Raw genomic sequence first — 22,361 nt, 5'->3', positions numbered from 1 at the left:
TGTCTCTGTTCCCTACTGTTTTGTCCTTCCCTCTTCTGCCCCTCTTGTCTCATGCCCCCATAGCTGTAAACAATGTATACAAACGAGCCGCGGCAATTTACACAAAAAAAGACATTAGTTTGATCAGTTTTGGTGGCACCTCACATAGACCAATAATCCCCGAGAGGGCATCCCGATTCACTGAATCGAATGCTTTGCATAGATCTACATAGGCAGCAAGCAATCTCTCTTCTGCGTTCGGTGAGGTCCCGAAGGGCAAGGATACAGTCAATCGTTGAAATATTTAGTGTAAAGCCTGACTGCTCTGGCGCTGGTGCTCATGCAAATGGTGTCGAACCCGATCAATAATTATCCGAGCAAATACCTTGCCCGGCATTGAGAGCAGCGTCACCCTTCGGTAGTTGTTGCAGTCCTTCTGATCACCTTTCCCTTTCCAGAGAGGGACAACAAGGCCCCTCTTCCATTGAGTTTGGATGATGCCTGTGCTCCAGGCAGAGCACAGAACTGCATGTAATGACATGAGTACAGCATTTCCACCAGCATTGAGAGGTTCAGGATGGATGCCACAGATCCCAGGAACTCTACACTATTTCAACTGGTTCACCCCAGCCTGTGGTTCCACAAATGAAGGTGGATCACAGTTGATTGCAGGGTCAGCAACAATGATAGTGACACCCCTGATATCCAACTTAACAGCTGGTTTAAGCTGTTACCTAGTACAGGTACATGGTACCTGTTACTAGGTTAGCCTGGTACAGCCTCTCAAAGTAACCAACTCAGCAGGCCTTCATTTCACACTCCTCTGTCAATAACACACCACCCTTCGCTCTAACTGCAGCAAACCGAGAGTTAGGCTTGGAGGAATGCAATGCACAAATTCCCCTGGTAGCAGGACGAGAATCACCTGACCACAGGTGATGGTCTTTCCCCTCACAGATTCCTTGGACATAGGACTCCTTGTTCATCCTCAGCGCACGTACAGTTTTACTCCTCAACTACCTGAACACCTCAGCTCTTCCCTCAAGCCTGGCCCTGCAACTCTGGTCCATGGTATCCAGTGTCCTTTGAGAGAGTATATTCTTCTTCACCCTACATTGATTTCCAAAACATCCATCGTGAAAAGGGACGTTCCCAGAACCAACAAAATTCCCTGACTGTTGTATGTGCAGCGTTGAACCGACAGTTATGGTGTACCATGAACCTGTAGGTCCATGAAGGGCTGGCTGTGAAATCCCCAATGCGAACTTCCTTTGCTAAGCTCTTTGCCTTCAGCCTGAGAGCAAGTGTTGAGATGGCAAAACTCTCTACTCTCTTCTCCCAGACCCAAACAACAAGATGCTCCAAAAGCTGAGGTCACTTCACTGACTTTCCCCACAGCGACTTCTTCTTCCTTGGCACATTCACTATCATTAACTTGCTTGTTCTCCAGCACCTGACGACAGACCCTTCCATGCCGAATTGCGTCCCAGCTTTGCGGTTCCTAAACTCTTATGTTTTGCGGTTCCAGGAGGAGCACGGTGGAGAAACACAGCACAGGGGTGCTGTACCAGGGCAGTACAATGCTACAGTTTATTAAAAGGAATATATTTTATGAAAATAAATGAATATTTACAATGGACAATAATTCAGAAGATAAGGATAATAATAATAATATAATAATTATAAATCCAACACTCGAAGCGCCTCTGCAAACAGATTCAAATGCAGACAAAGGTGACACAAAATGAAAAGAAAAACCTTCCCTCCAAACTATTGCTTTACTTAGCTTGGCCCAGAGCTGATCCTTGTGGAGCTGGAATCGAGGCACTTCTCTCGTAGCGGGATGAATGCATGCCAGGCAATCCGCGAGCGGCACTCCACATACAGGCTCAAAGCCCCAGTGTAATGACGTTGGGTGTTCCGATTGTCTTCATCAACCTGAGCAGAAGTAAAAGGCTGGCGTCTTACTTCACCACGCAAGCCAAACCAACTCAACACAAATTCAATGGCTGTGTCGACCTCTTTGGTATGCGCTCACCCTCAGCTCTTGCCTCTCCAAACAATGCAAATATATGCCTCCACTCTGATCATGGCTCTCCCAAAATGCCAAGCCAACTCATTCTTCCTCCTTAAATGTGCCACCTCACTTGTGTGCTCCTCTCCTCTGTGCACTCTTACTCCTGTGCGCTCTCTCTTGTGCACTCTCTCCCCTCTGCGATCCGTTTTTCCTTTTACCTCAATATCCACTGCCTCTGGGGCGTCGCCTGCTCACAACAAACCTCCGGCTCGTGGCCTGCTCGCTAATTAACACTGCACCACCCCTCGTGTGGTGACACATATCACATAAGCTCACAGAATCCCTACTTATGACATTGAGATGCCTCCTACTCGTCCACGGACGAAGCAACTCTACACTATGCTATTGCCTGTTACATTCTTCCATCTACCCCCACAATCGGAACAGTACTTTTAACCTGAACCGATTTTCATTATTTAAACTGCGGAATTGAGCTTAACAGCAGTTGCAACTGCTAAAATAGTGTTCATTTCGAATACAACTGAAATTCAGCATTGATCGTTTTAGAACAATTCTTTTTCTCGACCAGTGTAATAACTGCACACCCAAGTTTTACCTTTTTTGCCAATTAAAAAAGTGTGGTTTATGCAACAGAAAATATGGTATCATGTCAGTTTTTATCATATTTTCAACAAAGCTTTATGATGAGAATATGGAGAAGACAAATGAATAATTTTGTAAAAACAATTTTCATTTTTATTCTTCGACCCTTTTTTAGCCTTTTTTTGTTGCTCAATAATTAGCCCCTGTTGGGCTTATGCCGGAACGGGGGCTTATGGATTTGATCTCAATTTTCGTATGCGTTTTCTTTTGTGCATCAACAACCATATATTGAACATGTATGGACTGATATTATCCATTCATGCACAAAGACAACACATGATTGGATACATATGCACGCCATTTTTTTTTCGACGTTAGATCTAATATGGTCGACTGGCAGCCATTTCAGTTGTAAGAAACTTGATGTTGAACGCGTCCTCAACCATTTCTTGGGCAAGCATTTACCAATGTTGTTCAAACTTAGCAAACAGATAATGAATGTTGGTTTACATATGCACATCATTTGTTTGTTTTTAGATCAGATTTAAAATGGCCGATTTGTGGCCATTTTGTTACATAAATGTGTCCCCAACCATTTCTCAGACATGCATGGTCAGATTTTGTTCAAACTTGGCACAAACACAGTATATGATGGCATACACTTAGCCGTCACTTTATTTTGTGACCTCATCAAAGAGGGCTGACTGGTAGACAGGTGGCCATTTTAGTTTTACAAAAATATGGGCTCACAATTTCACTCCATACAGCAAAATTACTGAAACAACGGGGGCTATGACATTTTACGTCTTTTTTTACTCGTTTTTTTCACATATTTTTTCTCAGCATCCACTTCTCCAATTGACATCAAATTTTCATGGTAGGAGCCCAATTGAGAATATTTTAATGATAATTCTGATGTTATCGGTCACGTTGTATAGCATCCATCTTGGATTACAATATTAAAACATATCTCTTAAACTACTGATCAGAAAAAAATTGAAAAAGGGCACTCCTCATTCTATTCCTGATGGGGAACAAAGGATTGTAAGGATGACGTCATCAGTGAAGTGGTAGACCAGCTATAAATGTTTTAATTTAAATCCTTGTTTACCATTGAGATTCAGTGTGTATGGTCAGGCCATAACATATTTAACAATTGAGCTTTAGTCATCAAATCTTAAACAAGCCTTTTTTGAAACTTTGGAAAATACAAATTAATAAAATGTACAATATTTTTTAAGTGTTGTTTTCGTCAAGTTTAGTTTCAGAACAAAGCAGATGTGGATGGGCTTTGCATTTTGAGAAGCTTTCTCATTGCATTATTTCTTTCCATATGATTTAAAAACTAAATAAAACTTTGGCGAAAATATACATCCCACAAACCGCAAAACAACAGCGATAATCGCAAAAATCTCAGTGACAACAGAAAACTTCCCTTATGTGCTGAAATAGGCAGGAACAAAAGCAAAGGACACCATGATGAAGAAGAGCATGCTGAATATTATTAGCTTCGGTTCACTAGAGCTTGGGGCCACTTTACAGCCTTTCAGAGCAATCACAAAATAGGAGATGGTCAGGATTCCCAGATAAGGTAAAACAAAAACAACCAAAACAGGAGATGCCCCAGTACACTTCAAAACTATCAATGCGACATTGTTTATTGCGATATTGCAGGTTTTTATGCTTTGTAGTTTCGACAGCAATGCCCAGGCAACACCAAGGCCAATCTGTGGAAGTGCACAAAGCACCATGAAGACCTTTGAGTGAGGGCATCGAGAGGAAAAATAATCACGTGACAGTGATGCTGAAAAACAAAAAAATAATTGAGGATGAAATTGTCTCTGGTTTCCATCTGAACGAGTGTTGGACTTGCTGACACTGAAGCAATGCAATATCAGCTGTGGTTCAGCCTGATCAGTCTGGGAGACATGGTGGTGATGACTGTTCAATGAAATCACCATCTCAGCCAAGTGACAACACCAGATAAAGAGGGCATGGAAAGTCTTTCTTTATTTCCCTTTTTCCCCACTTTATCACACACGAGTAAGGTCAGGTCAGGTCTGGTTAGATCTGTGACCTGCTACAGGTACCATGTAAACCTGAACTAACCTGTTCCATGGTCGGGTTGTCGGCGAATAAACCATCTCCCCCACCAGGTTTTCTGGTGAGGACGGTGTTTGGATATGGACACCCAGCAGGATTAAAAACGAAACCTGTCAAAGGGCGGAGGAGCTCCTGGTGAGCCATCAGCCATCCATATCTAGTGCCCAAGTGTGTCTGCAGACGTCCTCCTGCAGTTGGGTTACTTTTTTATTAGGAGGTTGGTGGCAGGATTTGCACTCCGGGCACCATAAAACCCTTCATTCCGCAAAACACAAAAATGCAAAAAAAATCTGAAAACCCACTCCGTGGGAGTACCTCCTGTGCAGCTTCCCTTCGCAGGGCAGCTCATCGGATGACGGGATTGGGGCAAAGCCTTCGGGACCCCCAATCTTTGATGAAAGGAGGGAAACCATGGTGTAACATCCCTGCATCAGATTGTGGGAGAGTGTGTCGGAGTGGTGCTGAGGTGTCCTCCACCAGACGGCGGACTCCTTGGGTTAATTGAGGCGGTCCCTTCAGGTGGGTGCCTGTAATTTCTTATCCTGAAGAGAGGATGATCACCTGTCTCTGTTATCATCTAAGCTCAAGCGTTTGGACATCAGTATTGCAGCACTCGGAGACCGGATTGCGGCGAGATAATGGTGAGTGGTTACACCAACTATTGGTCTGGCCGCTCTGATGGTTACCATACTCAAGGAGTTGCGACAGCTGTGTCCAATAAGCTGACCCCAATGATAATTGAGGTAACACCGGTCAACGAGCGTATAATGAGACTAAGGATTCGTCACTCTTGAGGTGTCATTTCCCTGGTCTCTGTCTATGCTCGAACCGAGGAGAGTTACCTCACCGTGAAGGAGACATTCTACGCCATGCTCGAGTCTGTGGTTGATCAGTGCCCAGGTGCAGATACACTTCTAGTCTTTGGGGATTTCAATGCATCGACTGGAACTGATAGGGATGGTTATGAGGTGTGTGTTGGTCCCCATGGGTCAGGAACTATGAACCAGAATAGCACTAATTTCCTTGACTTTGCAAGAAGTCATGGACTTAGGGTGGCTGGTTGATGGTTTCAGCGCCCACATGCTCATTGCTGGACTTGGTATTCCAACGCTGGCGGTGTGGCAAAGGAGATTGACCATGCCCTCGTTGACGGTCGCTGGAGGATGATCCAGAACGGCAGGGTCGACCGGAGTGCTCAGTTCTTCAATACTGACCACGGGCTTGTTATGGCAACTCTAAAGCTGCACCTTAAATCCTGGAAAATGGTACCATCCCAGCCTCGGCGATCTTAGCAAGCTCAAAGATGAGAGAGTAGCTGAGGAGTTTGCGAACAGGCTGAGTGGACATTTTGGGTGTCTGGGTGCTTTGGGGGGTCCTGAAGAGTTGTGGAGTGGCTTCAAGACCACTGTCCTTGATGTTTCCAGTGGATGTCTTGGAACTCACCGCAGGGCAAAGAAGAATTTTGTCTCTCAAGGGACACTGGATTCCATTGACCAGAGTCGCAGGGCCAGGCTGAATGGCAGAGCTGAGCTGTTCAGGGAGCTGAGGTGGAAACTGTACATGCACTAAGGGTGGACAAGGAGGCCTACGTGCGAGGAATCTGTGAGGGGGTAGAGCATCACCTGTGGACAGGTGATTCTCTTCCCGCTTATAGGGGAATTCGCTCATTACGTTCATCCAAGCCCATCCCTCGGAGCACTGCAGTTAAAGCAGAGAGTGGTAGGCTCTTGACAGAGGAGTCTGAAGTGAAGGCCCGCTGGGCTGGTTACTTTGAGCGGTTGTACCAGGCTGATCCACCAGCTGTAGAGTTGGATGTCAAGGGTGTTACAATCCCTGTTGCTGACCCTCCAATCAACTGTGGTCCACCTTCGCTTGTGGAAACACAGGCTGCGGTGAACTCCGTTGAAACGGGGTAAAGCTCCAGGGATCTGTGGCATCCATGCCGAACTTCTCAAGGCTGGTGGAAATGCTGCACTCGTGTCATTGCATGCAGTTTTGTACACTGCCTGGAAGACAGGCATCATCCCAACTGATTGGAAGAGGGGCCTTGTTGTCCCTCTCTGGAAAGGGAAGGGTGATCGCCAAGACTGCAACAACTACCGAGGGGTGACGCTGCTCTCAGTGTGGCGCAACATCTTTGCTCGGATAATTAATGATCGGATTCACCACCATCTGCTTGAGCACCAGCGTTCAGAGCAGTCAGGCTTTACACCAAAGAGGTCAACGATTGACCGTATCCTTGCTCTTCGTGTCCTCACCGAACGCAGATGAGAGTTTCGGCAGGGACTTGCTGAAGTCTATGTTGATCTCTGAAAAGCATTCGATTCAGTGAATCGGGATGCCCTCTGGAGGATTCTTGGTCTTCATGGGGTGCCAGCAAAACTGATCAATCTGATGTCCGAACTCTACTCTGGTACTGAGAGTGTGTGAAGTGTGGTGGTACCATCTCTGACTTATTTCCAGTTGTTACTGGAGTTTGTCAGGGGTGTGTACCCGCCCCCACACTTTTCAGCACTTGTATGGACTGGATTCTCGGGAGGATGTCGGAGAGATCAAGCAGCGATGATTCGTTTGGGAATGTCAAGACCTCTGAGCTTGATTTCGCAGATGATGTAGTCATCGTTGCGGAGACTTCAGATATCCTTTTGGGGGAATTCGAGGTGCTGAAGGAGGAGTCAGACCCACAGGGATTACGGGTTTCCTGGGTCAAAACTAAGATCCAGGCTTTCAATGACACCTTGGATGCCACTGTCCTGTCTGTGCCTGTTTGTGGTGAGGATGTGGAGGTCGTGGAGAGATTCACTTAAGTTGGCAGTGATATTCATTCTGCCGGCTGTGAGTCAGAGGTCAATACACATCTGGGTCGGGCCTGGGGAGTCATGGATTCACTGAATAATGGGGTGTGGCGCTGCCGGTACCTGTGCGGGAGGACGAAAGTCCGAGTCTTCAGGTACTTGGTACTTCCAGTCTTGCTCTATGGATGCGAGACTAGGACTCTGACCAAGATTCTGAGACGCAGACTTAATTCCTTTGGTACCAGGTCTCTTCGGAGAATCCTTGGCTATCGCTGGTCAGATTTTGTGTCCAATGAGCGGTTGCTGAGAGAGACTCGGATGAGATTTGTTACCTGCATGGTCACTGAGCGTCAGTTACTGCTGCATGGACATGTGGCTCATTTTCCTGATGCTGATCCTGCTCACTAGATTCTCTCAGCGAAGGAGTCTCGTGAGTGGTGGAGGCCAATGGGCCGACCACGTGCCTCGTGGTTGCAGCAGGTTGACCAGCATCTCAATGAAATAGGGATGGGCCTGGCATCTGCCTGGGGGAAGGCCAGACGGAGGCCCCTGGAGTACCGGGGGAAAGTGGACGCAGCGACGCGCTGTTCTGGCACATGCTCCCATACCTGACCTGAACTGATCTGTCACCTTGTGCAGAATGTTTATCCTCTCTTACCCCCTCATTCCTCCCCACTTCTCCAACTTGTCCAAGTATCCCGACATGGTGTCCCTTGGCCCTGCCTTTGGAGTCCCCCCAACCCGCTCTCTCAACTGTTCCTTTTTTTCTGTAGAGGTTTATATACTCTATGTGTGTGTGTGTGTGTGTGTGTGTGTGTGTGTGTGTGTGTGTGTGTGTGTGTGTGTGTGTGTTTGAATATATATATATATATATATATATATATATATATATATATATATATATGGGCAGGGATACCAGTGCTCCGCACAGGAATCCCGTGGATGACGGCGGGTCTGAAGGAGTATATGTCACAGTTAATTGTAAAATTGTAGAGGCTGCCACCATTATTATTTTTTTTATCACCACTATGATATTATATTTTCCCCGCCTGTTTTTTATATGCAGAAGACTCGAGTTCAAAAATGTTAAGATTATTGCCGCATCAGATAAAAAACCATAATGCCTCAACAATGTGAGGCTGGTATCATGTCATCATTTGCGACTTAATATATACGTCGGGCATAACCCAGCCTGGCCCAGTGTATTTGATTTATTTACGTCTGTTATCCTGATAAAAAAATTATGTTACATTATGCATACGAAGTTACAACGTACCTACGCCCATAACCATTTTATAAAATATCTACATAGCCCAGAACCATTTAATTATAAAATATTATACACATACGCCATCACCATTCTATTTATATCTGTCATATGTATATACACAAACCACCACCACCATTTTTTTTATTTCCCATCACCATTTTTATTTTTCACCAGCAACATGTATTTCCTTCATCGCACATCCTATTCCCGTTTATGAAATAACTGAAGTCGCTCAATAATTTCAGTGGAGTGCTCGAGGATTAACAATATTTGATGTCTTCCCCTCTGGGGCCGATATGTACAAAGCCTGCGATGATCCCACTCTGGAGCATCCCACATATAGCTGACAATGGGAAAAGCAAGGAGTGGATAATTCCAGCCCTGCTGCTTTCAATGACTGTCCTTGTGCCTTATTGATAGACATCACAAAGCACAGGCATACAGGAAATTGTAGTCTCTTAAATTCAATCGTTGAATTTGATGGAATGAGTGGAATTTGCGGAATGAATACATCTTCTCCTTTCGCACATCCTGTCACGATAGTGGCCTCAATTACATGTGGTAGTTGTCTTTTCACAATCAGTTTAGTTCCGTTGCAAAGTTTTGGTGCATCTAGATTACGTAATAACATAATAGGGCATCCAACTTTTAACGACAGATTGTACGGAGGCAATCCTGGTAATTCCAATGAGTTTAGAAATTTTGTGCGATAATGTATGGCTTGCTCAGTATCCAGTGTGGTGTCAATGGACTTGTGACTATGTTGTTCATCTGGAACTACTTGTAATAACTGATGGTTTATTACACGGACTGTTTCATTAAGTGGAGCCAGGATTGTTCTTTCACAGAGCCACTGTATGTTTTTGTAATTAGTCGCTAAATTGGGATACACATGAGCCTCCAATTCTTCCATCGATGAAACTATTGTACCACAGTCATCGGAAATAGATATTACATCATTTGTGTTCAGGATTTCACCATTTCCAAGTTTGAGAAGTAATTGTGCGAAATTGCCAGCATTGAAATAACCATATAATTTGACCCTCATATTTGTTGTTAGATAATGTTTGTCTGAAATCGCCAGAAATAACCAGCGTAACTCCACCTATAGGCAGGTCTACTCCTCTTAAATCTCGCATAGTTCTATCTTATGCTTCGAATGCATCCTAAGTCGACATCGTATCTTCATCCCAAACTATGAGGTCGCAATTCTTCAGCACTTTTACTGCTTCAGTTTGTTTGCCAATGCCACAAACCGGATATTCCATTGTAGCTAAGTCGAGAGGCAAGTTGAAAGCAGAATGCGCTGTGCGGCCACCTGAAAGTAGTGTTGCAGCTATACAGGATGAAGCAACGCAAATGCGATCTTTTTCTGGCTCCTCATCTTAGCAAGCAAAAGGTTGAGGAGAAATGTTTTGCCAGTACCACCCGGGGAATCCAAGAAAAATATCACACCACTTCCCTCTTGAACCGCTTCAGAAATCAGTTGATATGCATTACTCTGATCCTGTACCAGAAGTGGCTCATTGTCAGAAAAAAACTTTGCGAGAGTATCTGTGTTGTAGTTTGTTTCACGGAACCATTCTCTCCTGATGGTTGTGCTTTCAGACCTATTAGAAGAGGGACGTCCCCACTTTGTTAAATCTTTCCCGCTGATGTATAATACCAAATCTTCAATGTATATCAGAGCCTCATTGAACATATCTGGTGTGTACTGGATGTCCTCTTGGTGATGTCCTCTTTGGACTCTGTTTTTTACATCGTCAGTCAGTGCAGGGTCTCTTTGTGAATGTCCCATAGGCTCTTGGGATCTGACATCTCACACACAGTTATCATAATACCAAATAGATACCTCATGGTCGATGGGGATTGAGAAACAGTTGCCTCTTCAAGCGTGGCGTTCCAATGGGCATCGACTTCAAGGAGTCCGAGGAGATTGCAAGCCTCACGGGATATGCCGCAAATTTGCCCGTCCTCTGTTCTCAGGTCTATGAAACTCACTGGACCTCGTTTCACATGCAGGAGCAGGCAGACGCAGAAACACTCAAAATTATTGGGATGTACTGTGTACACTCGACCCAATGCGTCAGATTTGTAAATACCGGGATATCCTGGAACTTCTGAACCTTGCTTCCTCCTGTTCCAACGTTTCTGACTCGAGATCCAAGTGAAAAACGTTGGCACCTGAGCATACAGTAGAGTTCGAGCAAAGTCATCAATTTTGCATAGTTTGAAAAATGCCAGTAAGTTAGAAATTGGAGGTTCTTCCACTCGTTGTTGGACATTTTGATCTGTAAAATAAACTCTCTGTCCGTTCTCAAGGTGAATTGTCAGGTGAATAACTGGAGGAAACCTGCCAGTAATGGGGAAGTTCAATATCCTCCATATGGCGTCATTGCTGCATATATATCGACCATTTTCATATTTTTGAACCTCATTGATGTCGTTTCTCTCAATGGTTACTACGGCTTGATCACTGCCCTTGTGAATGTATTTGCATATGCATTTGATAGCTTTTACACTATAGCAGTACTCAACGTTGATAGGGGCATTGAAAATCGTGGAGAGTAATGGGATATATGGAACTATCCATTTATTATCAACAACGACGGGTTCAGGAATACCGTGAACTTTAACCGTTGTTTCAAATCCACCATCATCAGGTGCCCACCTACGATACAACAGATATCCATCTTTATCCGACTGCGTTTGGTGGAGGAGTTCTCCAGGGAACCTCTTTCCACATTTTCCATTTCTCATGCAGGGTGCCTTGCTATTTATTACCCCACATGGACCATGGATCATATGACGTTTCACAATAGCGTACAAAAACGGATCCTCTTCTGTGTTGGGCAATTCAGCGCGAATGACTGAGTCAATCTGGGTGGGTCTAAGTTTTTCTCTGAGCCAAAAAAGGCTATGTACGTGTGGAAGACCACGTTTTTGCCATTCTATGGTATACATGTAGGCAGCAACATACCCACACACATTAAAATTCGTCATAAGATCTATCAACAGAATGACTTTCCTCTGAAAGACTCTCGCGATTAGATCATGTCCGTCATGTGCAACTTGTCCTGGTAATAGTTCTTTGACAATTTCTGGCCACTGAGGATTACAGGTTAAAGTTATGAAAAGGTCAGGTCTTCCAAAAGTTCGAACATACGTCATTGCATCTTGAGTGCGTTCTGCCATATACTGTGGTCCACCAGTGAATGATGATTGTAATATAACTGATTGACCAACATTTTAATGGCTGTCATTGGTTAGAGAATCACGAAGATGTATATAATCAGCCACGCGTAACTGCTGCTGCTGAGTTCTGATGAATGGTAGTCGTTCAGACTCAATCTTTGCATACATATCAACTATATACTGGTGAAACAGTTGGCGACAACGCAAAATAATATTGAATCTATTTTGCCTGTGCATGACTCTGTATGCATATTAATCATTAGCAGATACTTTTTTTCCAACATTCATTAGTCCAGTCGTGGGATTGAACTGCCATATTTGGAAGAAATAGCCATCTTCTCCTTCCCAGTTAATCAACGGGTACTGCAGGGCATCATAGGAGCGGTGTGTCTCACTGATTCTCTGCAGTTGGTCATTTCTGCAGTGTATGACGATGTCACGCCGATTGAATTCTTGCCCAATGATGACGATGGCCACTTCGTTTACTTGTGAGGCGTTGTATCTTCTCTCATGCTCTCCAGCAGGAGTTATATCAGCATGAATTACAACCCTCATGTCTTCACAGGGAGCCTGTTCTAAGGCTGTTTTGAAACTTCTTACGATGTTGTTAGTTTCATGCTACATCTTTTGCAAGTCCAAAACCAACTCGAGACGGATATCTTCAACAACGCCACACCTATGTTGAGCTTCTTGATTGTGATCGCCCATGAAATAGATCTGAAGAAACTTCGGTTCTTCTCCGGGTTGTGGCAAAATGGCCCTGGCTCGATGATATATTTGCCCACAAACCTTAAACGTAGGAAAGTGGCCCAGTAATCTAACTTCTTCAGCTCCAAATGATGTTATTTGGAAGCATGAGTTATACATCCTGATATTGCCTCGGAAATGTTGTGAGTGGGCAGATGTTCCATCCAACAGAGACTTCAACGGTTCTGGTGGTTCGTATATATCAGTGATTTTCACTTTCCCTCCACTGCAACACATACCAGGAGGTTCTTTCTTGAATTTTCTTGCCCCACAATGATGGCAGATCTCATCCATCCCACCTATTTGAAGTATAGGGATCAATTGATACTGATTATGTGGTCTATAGTTAAAGGATTCTGTTTCCATTTTCGATGATTTGAAAGGGCCGGTTCTCTTGGCAGCTGAATGCAACCGTTTGCTTCGGCGTTGATCGTCCGAGACTTCAGGCAGCTCTGCTTCTCTCACTGCTGCGGTTGTTTGGCGAACGCTTTGGCGCCGAGCGTCCGTAGCTTCAGGAGTCTCTGCAAGCCGAGCAGCTGCTGAACGCGACCGGTCTCTTTGACGCCTTGATGTCATTTTCTCTTCGGTCTCGACATCACGTGACGCTCTCACAGTCTTCGCGTGTGGCGTTTTTCTTCCAATGCTGCTTCTTCGCTTTTTAGGAGGCATCATTAATTTCTTAAAATTATCAAAATATAACTATTATGTATTAATGTGTGGATTAATGTTATGTGTGGTGGTTGTGCTCGGGGCAACTCGTCGGGGGACTATCCCCTACAACTCAGGTCGCGGGAGTCCTCGCACGGGGATCCGCTGCCAACTGGGGAGGCCAATTAGACCCGAGAGCCCTGAGACGAAACGCACGGGTCCGGCTCAAAAAGTGCGGGAGTTCCAGCGATTTTCACTGGGGTCCGCGGGAATGAGCACAACCAAACTTTCGCCACTATACAAAAGTAAATAGTCACTCTATTTTAGCACGATCTCCTCATCGAGGTACTGGTCCTATTGCTGAGGTAAATGCTTGATGAAGAGGAATGGATGCGAAATGAATGAAGAATTGGTGAGGATTTGATGAGGAAACCTGCTTGATGATGAGGAATTGCTCGGAAAAAAATATCTCCGCTTCAACGAAAGTGTATATTAGAAAACCTCTATTGATGTGAGGCAGCATGTACTGATACTGATGAACTATTGTTCTCAAGGAAATGTGTATAATAGCGAAAGTGGTGAGCTTCATACTCAACGTGTGCACATGAGAGAAAAGGAAACAACAACAACACAATAGCTTGGCAATTTCAAATCCGTGTCTCGGCTCTGACCCTTTTCTCTCCAATTTTTGTCATGGGGAATGATGCATGCCGGGAGATCATGACCGGAAGTGTTTATATATTTATTCTATTATTTTTTATTCGCAAGATCGAAATCAAACCCGACAGTGTTTATGCACCGCACAGCGTTAAATATTCGCAAGATAGAAATCAAACCCGATCGTGTTTATACATCGCACAGCGTTTGTTAATATTCTCAAGATAGAAATCAAAACGGATCGTGTTTATACACCGCACAGCGTTTAATATTAGCAAGATAGAAATCGAACCCGATCGTGTTTATACACCGCACAGCGTTTAATATTCGCAACATAGAAATCAAACCCGATCGTGTTTATACACCGCACAGTGTTTGATATTCGCAACATAGAAATCAAACCCGATCGTGTTTATACACCGCACAGCATTTAATAGCGAACGTCGTGAGCTTCATACTCAACGCGTGCACATGAGAGAATAGTAAACACCAACAACAACAACAACAACAAGAAACAACAACAAGAACAACACAATACCCTGGCAATTTGGAATCCGTGTCGTCGGCTATGACCCTTTTGCTTCCGGGTTTTTGTCATGGGGAATGATGCGTCCCTGGAGATAAAGGCATCGTCGGAGACATGAAAGACCCAAATATCAGACATGGTTTATAATTCCTCTACTGATTTTAATAAAGATATCCCACATTATCAAAAAATAATTTTTAATGGTGATTTACATAAATTGATCGCTGATCCCGAATCCAGGCCAAATTGACGTAAAAACCTTATACAGTAACAATAAAAAATGTTTTTTATAACCATGGTTATAACAATAATGAACAAAGAAAATGTTAGTAAAATATGACTTGCAGATGATTATTATATTATTATACGGTATAATTTTCATTCGGTCATGTTTGTAAGTGTGTCGAATGCATAATTCATAATTGGGAAACCGGGAAGTCGGAAATCATTGTCTTCAATTGACTGAAGCATTATTTTTTAATTCAATTGCAAATGGCGTTGGCCCCATGTCAATCGGCTGAACTTGAAAAATTAACGTTTCAAAATCAGGTGATGACGTCATAATCGGAAACCGGAAGTCGGAAGTACAATTCTTTTACATCGGGACACTCCCGGCTACATGTTCTGTCAGCATGTGAAGTTTGATGAGGAACAGTCCAGTACTTTTCGCGTGCATAGGTCACAGAGAAACACACTTTTAACTATATATATATATATATATATATATATATATATATATATATATATATATATATATATATATATATATATATATATATATATATATATATATATATATATATTGTTGCGGATTCGCGCCCGCCGGCGTGCGGACGGCCACGTAACTCGAATCGCGGCACGTCGCCCACCAGACGGACAATCCAGTCGTGACCCTCTCGGACTAACGCCGGGAACTAGTCACGGGTGGACCTTTCGGTCTCACCGCGATCGTGCCAATCGGCCCCCGCGTGGGATAGGGTTGCTCGCCAAATTCGACCTACCTAAGTACCCACACGGAGGGTAGACCGGGCGATCGCACCTCGCCGCAGGTCGACTTCGGACACGGGCCACTTTAAGCGACCCGTTCCGTACTATCGGGATAACCGAGCGGTGTTATCGTCGGCCTCGACGGTTCGATTAATTATCGGGCGTTTTAGCCCACGACCAACCCTTTACATGAAGCAAGATGGAGATTCAATCGAGGAAAAGACGAAGCAAAGCGGGAAAACAGTTCAACAATAAGCACATTTATTTCGCGATGAACGGAAAGCACACATATACAATTACACCAAAAGCAAATGTAATCGAAAAAGAAACACAATATTACACAAAAAGCAAATGCAACAATGCAGATCTAACCGACTACCGGGCACACGGCAACACTTATACAATTTTACTTCACAGACGGCGCCGACAACACATATTCCCAAAGCAAAAGAAAAGAGAACCACCCTCAAGGATGAAGCGGGCCTGGGGCCGAGACCGGGTCGGGCCTACCCGTCTGATGATGAGACGCGAAGTGGCGGTGGTGCCTCAACTCCGCGGGCCTCGCGGACAGTGTCTGGTAGGGGGTGGGAAAGGGGCCCCCTTTGTCGCACTATCTCAGCGCGGGGGGGAAACAGGAGGGGGTTGCTGATGCTCGGGGGAAGGAGGATATCACCCTGTCTCGGGTCCCGCGGCAAGCGTCTCCTCCTCGACCTCGGTCGCTTTGCTGGCCTCTCCCTCTGCAGCTCCCGGCACCGACGCGAGCACCCCCTCGTCCGCCTTCGCCGCCGTCACCTCTCCACAGCTCCGTCTACTCGCCCTCTCCGTCTCCTCTCTTGGCTCGTCCCAACTCTTCACTCTTGACTTCTCCCACTTCTTTCCAGCTCCACCGACGACTCTCTTGAACTCCGCACAACTCTCAACTTAACTTTACTGACGAACGCAGCCATTTATATAAGCCCCGTGGCTTCGCTCTTTCACCCTTGACCCTTTGCCTCCGACCCTTCACCTCTCTAACTGGCTCCCCATTGGACCGAGGAAAAGTGGGCGTGAATGCTTTTTGATCCATGAATTTGCATATAGCGTCCTCACTCCAACGCCCTGGAGGCGGGGCCAAATCGCCCCAGCTCGCCGATAGGACGGAACAGAAGTGGGCGTGAGTCGTTTTTGATCCGTTTTTCTTCGGAAAGTCTGTGATGTCTCTGAACACGCTGCTCGGTGCGCGCCCTACACGAGTCCAGTATCGGTGCCCACAAGTGGCGCGAGAATGGTGGCGATGCGACGGTGGCGAGTTGTGACGGTAAAGGTTGAGGCTGTTGTTGTGAAGCAGCGTTGTGGTTGGTGGCTGTTGTTGTGAAGCGGCGTTGTGGTTGGTGGTTGTTGTTGTGAAGCGGCGTTGTGGTTGGTGGTTGTTGTTGTGAAGCGGCGTTGTGGTTCGTGGTTGTTGTTGTGATGGCTGTTGAGACGTGGTTGGTGGTGCTATTAATGGCGGCTGGTCCAAAATAAAGATAGTAAAAGAAAAACGGCTATCCTGAAGAGTCGCAGCCCGAGTGAATGACATTTATTCCCTCTAGACAACGGGTTTGGGCCTAACTACACATATACTTACAGAAATATCTCACCTTAGGGACCTGAATGGTGGTTTGTGAATTTCGTCAACCACAACAATATATATATATATATATATATATATATATATATATATATATATATATATATATATATATATATGTATATATATATATGTATATATATATATGTATATATATATATATGTATATATATATATATATATATATATATATATATATTTATATTTATTTTTCTTCTTCTTCTTCTTTCGGCTGCTCCGTTCGGGGTCGCCACAGCGGATTTGGCACATGTTTTACGCCGGATGCCCTTCCTGACGCAACCCTGGTCGCCTCTTACGACACAGGGATATGGTACACCTATTTTAACCAGGGTATACACCGGCCCAGTACACTGGTACTCATTTCGCCGCCCTCGGAAGGATGACAGGCTGAGTCAATCAACTGGTGTATTAATTCAGTGGTTCAACGGGCTTGAACTCAGGACCTTTTGCATCCCAAGCCGCTGCCCTTACCACTGCGCCAACACCAAGATATATATATATATATATATATATATATATATATATATATATATATATATATATATATATATATATATATATATATATATATATATATATATATATATATATATATATATATATATATATATATATTTCTCCCCAGTCTTATTTTCATAGTTTTCGGATATCCCCTGAGTGCGGCACACTGCTCTCGTCCCTCATTCGCTCATTTCCCCAATCCCAATGAATCAAGTCGTTTTGACAGGGTCACTATTAAATCTGGAATTGATGTAGTACAGGCACGATGGGCCCGATGTCCTCCTCATGCGCAGAATGTCATTGTTGTTGTTGTTGTTTTTTTTTATTCACTCGGTTGACAATTGGAGCGCAGGCGTTAATGGGTCTCATGACTTCCTGCGTTGAAGTACCTTGTAAGTAAGTCATATTATTATTAATAGTATTATTATTATGAACATTTTTGCCATTGTGTTTTTTTATTATTTAGCACAGTGACGAACTTTTTTTTTTGCGCATGCGCAGTTGTGTCGTTCATCTTGGTGCGTGGTTTGTGTCGCGGACCTGCTTTGAAAAGTTCGAGCATGCCTTCATTGGATTACGAGTACGTGTCACACACACCCGCACACACGCACACGCACACCCGCACACGCACACCCGCACACACGCGCACACGCACACCCGCACACACGCACACACACACACGCACACACACACACACGTACATATACATTTATAGGAGCTGAATAAGTGGTTTGTGCGTTTTTGATTCGTTGTGATTCTTCTCCGTGTACTTTGTGGTTTGTAGGTCCAAACCGAGCTGGGCTGACCTGGTGGAGCTCGAGGGGAATGAAGGTGAGGCCTACCCAGGATGCATTGCGAGTAACGTGGGCTCGGGGTCTTGGGGAGGTCATGTTGCCCGTGAACACGACCGTGTGTGATTGGTTGTCCGTTCTCTCTCCTTTTTAAACTGAGAGTCGAGGAAGGAATCGGTTTGAACCATTTAAATATTATTTGGTGTTATTCGGACGGGTCTCAGACCCACCCATGGCGGACCCTCAAAACCTCCAACTCGTTCATCACCGACACTGTTAGGGTTGTTCACACCGACAATGTAATCCATGATATTACTCGTTTATTTTCCGTGCTGAGGACGATGTAGATGGTGTAGGGGAGGGGAGGGTGATGTCCACGATGTAGATGGTGTAGGGGAGGGGAGGGTGATGTCCACGATGTAGTGAGGGGAGGGGAGGGTGATGTCCACGATGTAGTGAGGGGAGGGGAGGGTGATGTCCACGATGTAGTGAGGGGAGGGGAGGGTGATGTCCACGATGTAGTTAGTGGAGGGGAGGGAGGGTGATGTCCACGATGTAGTTAGTGGAGGGGAGGGAGGGTGATGTCCACGATGTAGTTAGTGGAGGGGAGTGGAGGGTGATGTCCACGATGTAGTGAGGGGAGGGGAGGGTGATGTCCACGATGTAGTGAGGGGAGGGGAGGGTGATGTCCACGATGTAGTTAGTGGAGGGGAGGGGAGGGTGATGTCCACGATGTAGTTAGTGGAGGGGAGGGGAGGGTGATGTCCACGATGTAGTTAGTGGAGGGGAGGGAGGGTGATGTCCACGATGTAGTTAGTGGAGGGGAGGGGAGGGTGATGTCCACGATGTAGTTAGTGGAGGGGAGGGGAGGGTGATGTCCACGATGTAGTTAGTGGAGGGGAGGGGAGGGTGATGTCCACAATGTAGTTAGTGGAGGGGAGGGGAGGGTGATGTCCACGATGTAGTTAGTGGAGGGGAGGGGAGGGTGATGTCCACGATGTAGTTAGTGGAGGGGAGGGTGATGTCCACGATGTAGTTAGTGGAGGGGAGGGGAGGGTGATGTCCACGATGTTAGTGGAGGGAGGTAATGGTAGCGATGTAGTTAGTGGAGGGGAGGGAGGGTGATGTCCATGATGTAGTTGGTGGAGGGGAGGGAGGGTGATGTCCACAATCTAGTTAGTGGAGGGGAGGGGAGGGTGATGTCCACGATGTAGTTAGTGGAGGGGAGGGGGGTGATGTCCACAATCTAGTTAGTGGAGGGGAGGGAGGGTGATGTCCACAATCTAGTTAGTGGAGGGGAGGAGGGTCATGTCCACGATGTAGTTAGTGGAGGGGAGGGGAGGGTGATGTCCACGATGTAGTTACTGGAGGGGAGGGGGGGGTGATGTCCACGATGTAGTTAGTGGAGGGGAGGGGAGGGTGATGTCCACGATGTAGTAGGTCGAGGCGAAGAGCGGGGTGGGGGGGTGATGTCCAAGATGTAGTTGGTGGAGGGGAGGGTAATGGTAGCGATGTAGTTGGTAGAGGGGAGGGTGATATCCACAATATAGTTGGTGGAGTGGAGGGAAGGTGATGTCCACGATGTAGTTGGTGGACGGGAGGGTAATGGTAGTGATGTAGTTTGTGTTGGCAGGGTTATGTCCACATTGTAGCTGGTCAAGGGGAGGGTAATGGTGCCGATGTAGTTGGTGGAGGGGAGGGTAATGGTGGCGATGTAGTTGGTGGAGGGGAGGGTAATGGTGCCGATGTAGTTGGTGGAGGGGAGGGTAATGGTGGCGATGTAGTTGGTGGAGGAGAGGGTAATGGTAGCGATGTAGTTGTTGGAGTGGAGGGGAGGGTAATGGTGGGGATGTAGTTAGTGTAGGGGAGGGTAATGATTGCGATGTAGCTTGTGTAGGGGAGGTCAGGGTGATGGCAACAATGTGGTTGGTGGAGGGGAGGGGAGGGTGATGGCAACGATGTAGTTTGTGAAGGAAGGGGAGGGTGATGGCAACGATGTTGTTGGTGGAGGGAGGGAGGGTGATGGCAACGATGTTGTTGGTGGAGTGGAGGGGAGGGTGATGGCAACGATGTAGTTCGTGAAGGAAGGGGAGGGTGATGGCAACGATGTTGTTGGTGGAGGGAGGGGAGGGTGATGGCAACGATGTAGTTCGTGAAGGAAGGGGAGGGCGATGGCAACGATGTTGTTGGTGGAGGGGAGGGGAGGGTGATGGCAACGATGTAGTTCGTGAAGGAAGGGGAGGGTGATGGCAACGATGTTGTTGGTGGAGGGGAGGGAGGGTGATGGCAACGATGTTGTTGGTGGAGGGGAGGGGAGGGTGATGGCAACGATGTAGTTCGTGAAGGAAGGGGAGGGTGATGGCTACGATGTAGTTTGTGCAGGGGAGGGGAGGATGATAGCAACATTGTTGCAAGTGTTGGGCAGGGGTGGTGATGGCAACAATGTAGTTTGTGCAGGAAATAGTGATGACTTCAGCATGTTGTCGTTTACATGATTGCAATGTTGAATGTAAAGGCATCATGTGAGGGTGTCGATATTGTGATTGTTGGTGTTGGTAAATATTACTAGATCCTGGAGATATATATATATATATATATATATATATATATATATATATATATATATATATATATATATATATATGTATATATGTGTATATATATATATATATGTATATATATATATATATGTATGTATATATATATATATGTATGTATATATATATATATATATATATATATATATATATATATATATATATATATATATATATATATATATATATATATATATATATATATATAATATTAGGGTGGTCCAAAAAAGTGAAATTCAAAAATATAATCGTCGTACCCTCCAATGTTTTTCATTTTACCATGAATATCATTATTTTAAAATATCTTTGGAATCAAACTATTAAAAGTGGCTCAATTCATTTGAAAAGTTCAAATTTAATGCCGAAAACCATGAAAATGGTGCAATGGTGTCAAGTACAAATATCATCACCGAATCATAAGTACATTATCGGCTAGTCATGAAACTGTAACCATAAGGCGATTTTTTTATTTATTTATTTATTTATTATTTTTTTTTATTTTATTTTTTTTCATATGTTATTGCCATTACAAATGTTAATGTTGCAAAAGGTTTTACGGGTGCTACAAGGCAGTGATTGATGCTAATTGGACGAATACCTGTAATAGATACTATGATATCATAAACAGAAATCTAACATACAGTAAGAAGACTATTAAAATATAACTGGCCATTCTGGCAACCATGCAAAATCTTAATTTGGTCACTGGTCATTAGCAAGATTACGTAATAGAACGTATTCAGACAGTCTTGAGGACTGATTTAGTTGGTATGGGAAACTGTGATCGATGCTGAGAGACCACCTGCAGCAAATACTGCTTCTGATCCTCATTCTTTGTGATGGTGTCATTGAAATCTTGTATGAGTTTCACACCCCTTTCTGCTACATCATTGACTACTCTCAAACTGTCAACACATTTTTTGGCAACTTGATACTGTTCAGAGACCCCCATTGTTCAGGATCATTTAATATTAGAAATTCATACGGCAGTTTCAGGATTTCAAAAAACCGCAGAGTTGTAGCACTAACAAAGTCAGCAAGAGTGATGGCAGATATATCACTGGATGGAATATCTACACGTTTTGGAGAAAGTACAGAACCTGGTTTCTCCAGAGCAATCACCAGATTCCTCTTAGTTGAATAATTTGTATTATTATCAAAAAATGAGAGTGATACTAACTCTTAACTCAAGTACCATAGATGTCTCAAGAGAGCTTTCTTGGCAACCTCAGAAACAGAACCATTCACATTTTTGTAATTACTTGTATCTTTCAGTCAGTTTAGATCATTTGCTGGAGCAACGGAAGCAATTGGG

General features: G+C 44.7%; 1 protein-coding gene and 1 pseudogene across 1 annotated transcript in view; one reads left to right on the top strand and one right to left on the bottom strand.

The window, feature by feature from the left end:
• Positions 1 to 1,761: 1,761 nt before the first annotated feature.
• On the bottom strand, positions 1,762 to 12,199 carry LOC147035777 (uncharacterized; annotated as a pseudogene).
• A 5,925-nt stretch (positions 12,200 to 18,124) lies between these two features.
• Positions 18,125 to 22,361, top strand: part of EIF3G (eukaryotic translation initiation factor 3 subunit G) — a 40,240-nt gene continuing 36,003 nt past the window's right edge. The window contains exons 1-2 of the mRNA XM_085847420.1: positions 18,125 to 18,238; positions 18,443 to 18,489. Coding sequence (XP_085703546.1) covers positions 18,219 to 18,238; positions 18,443 to 18,489 — 67 coding nt within the window. The 5' untranslated portion in view covers positions 18,125 to 18,218. The remainder of the gene's footprint in view (positions 18,239 to 18,442; positions 18,490 to 22,361) is intronic.

This window comes from Eptatretus burgeri, chromosome 1 (genome assembly GCF_056783735.1).
Source record: "Eptatretus burgeri isolate ZD-2024b chromosome 1, Ebu_testis_v1, whole genome shotgun sequence".
Lineage (NCBI taxonomy): Eukaryota > Metazoa > Chordata > Myxini > Myxiniformes > Myxinidae > Eptatretus > Eptatretus burgeri.
This window is presented reverse-complemented; position numbering and strand designations above follow the sequence as displayed.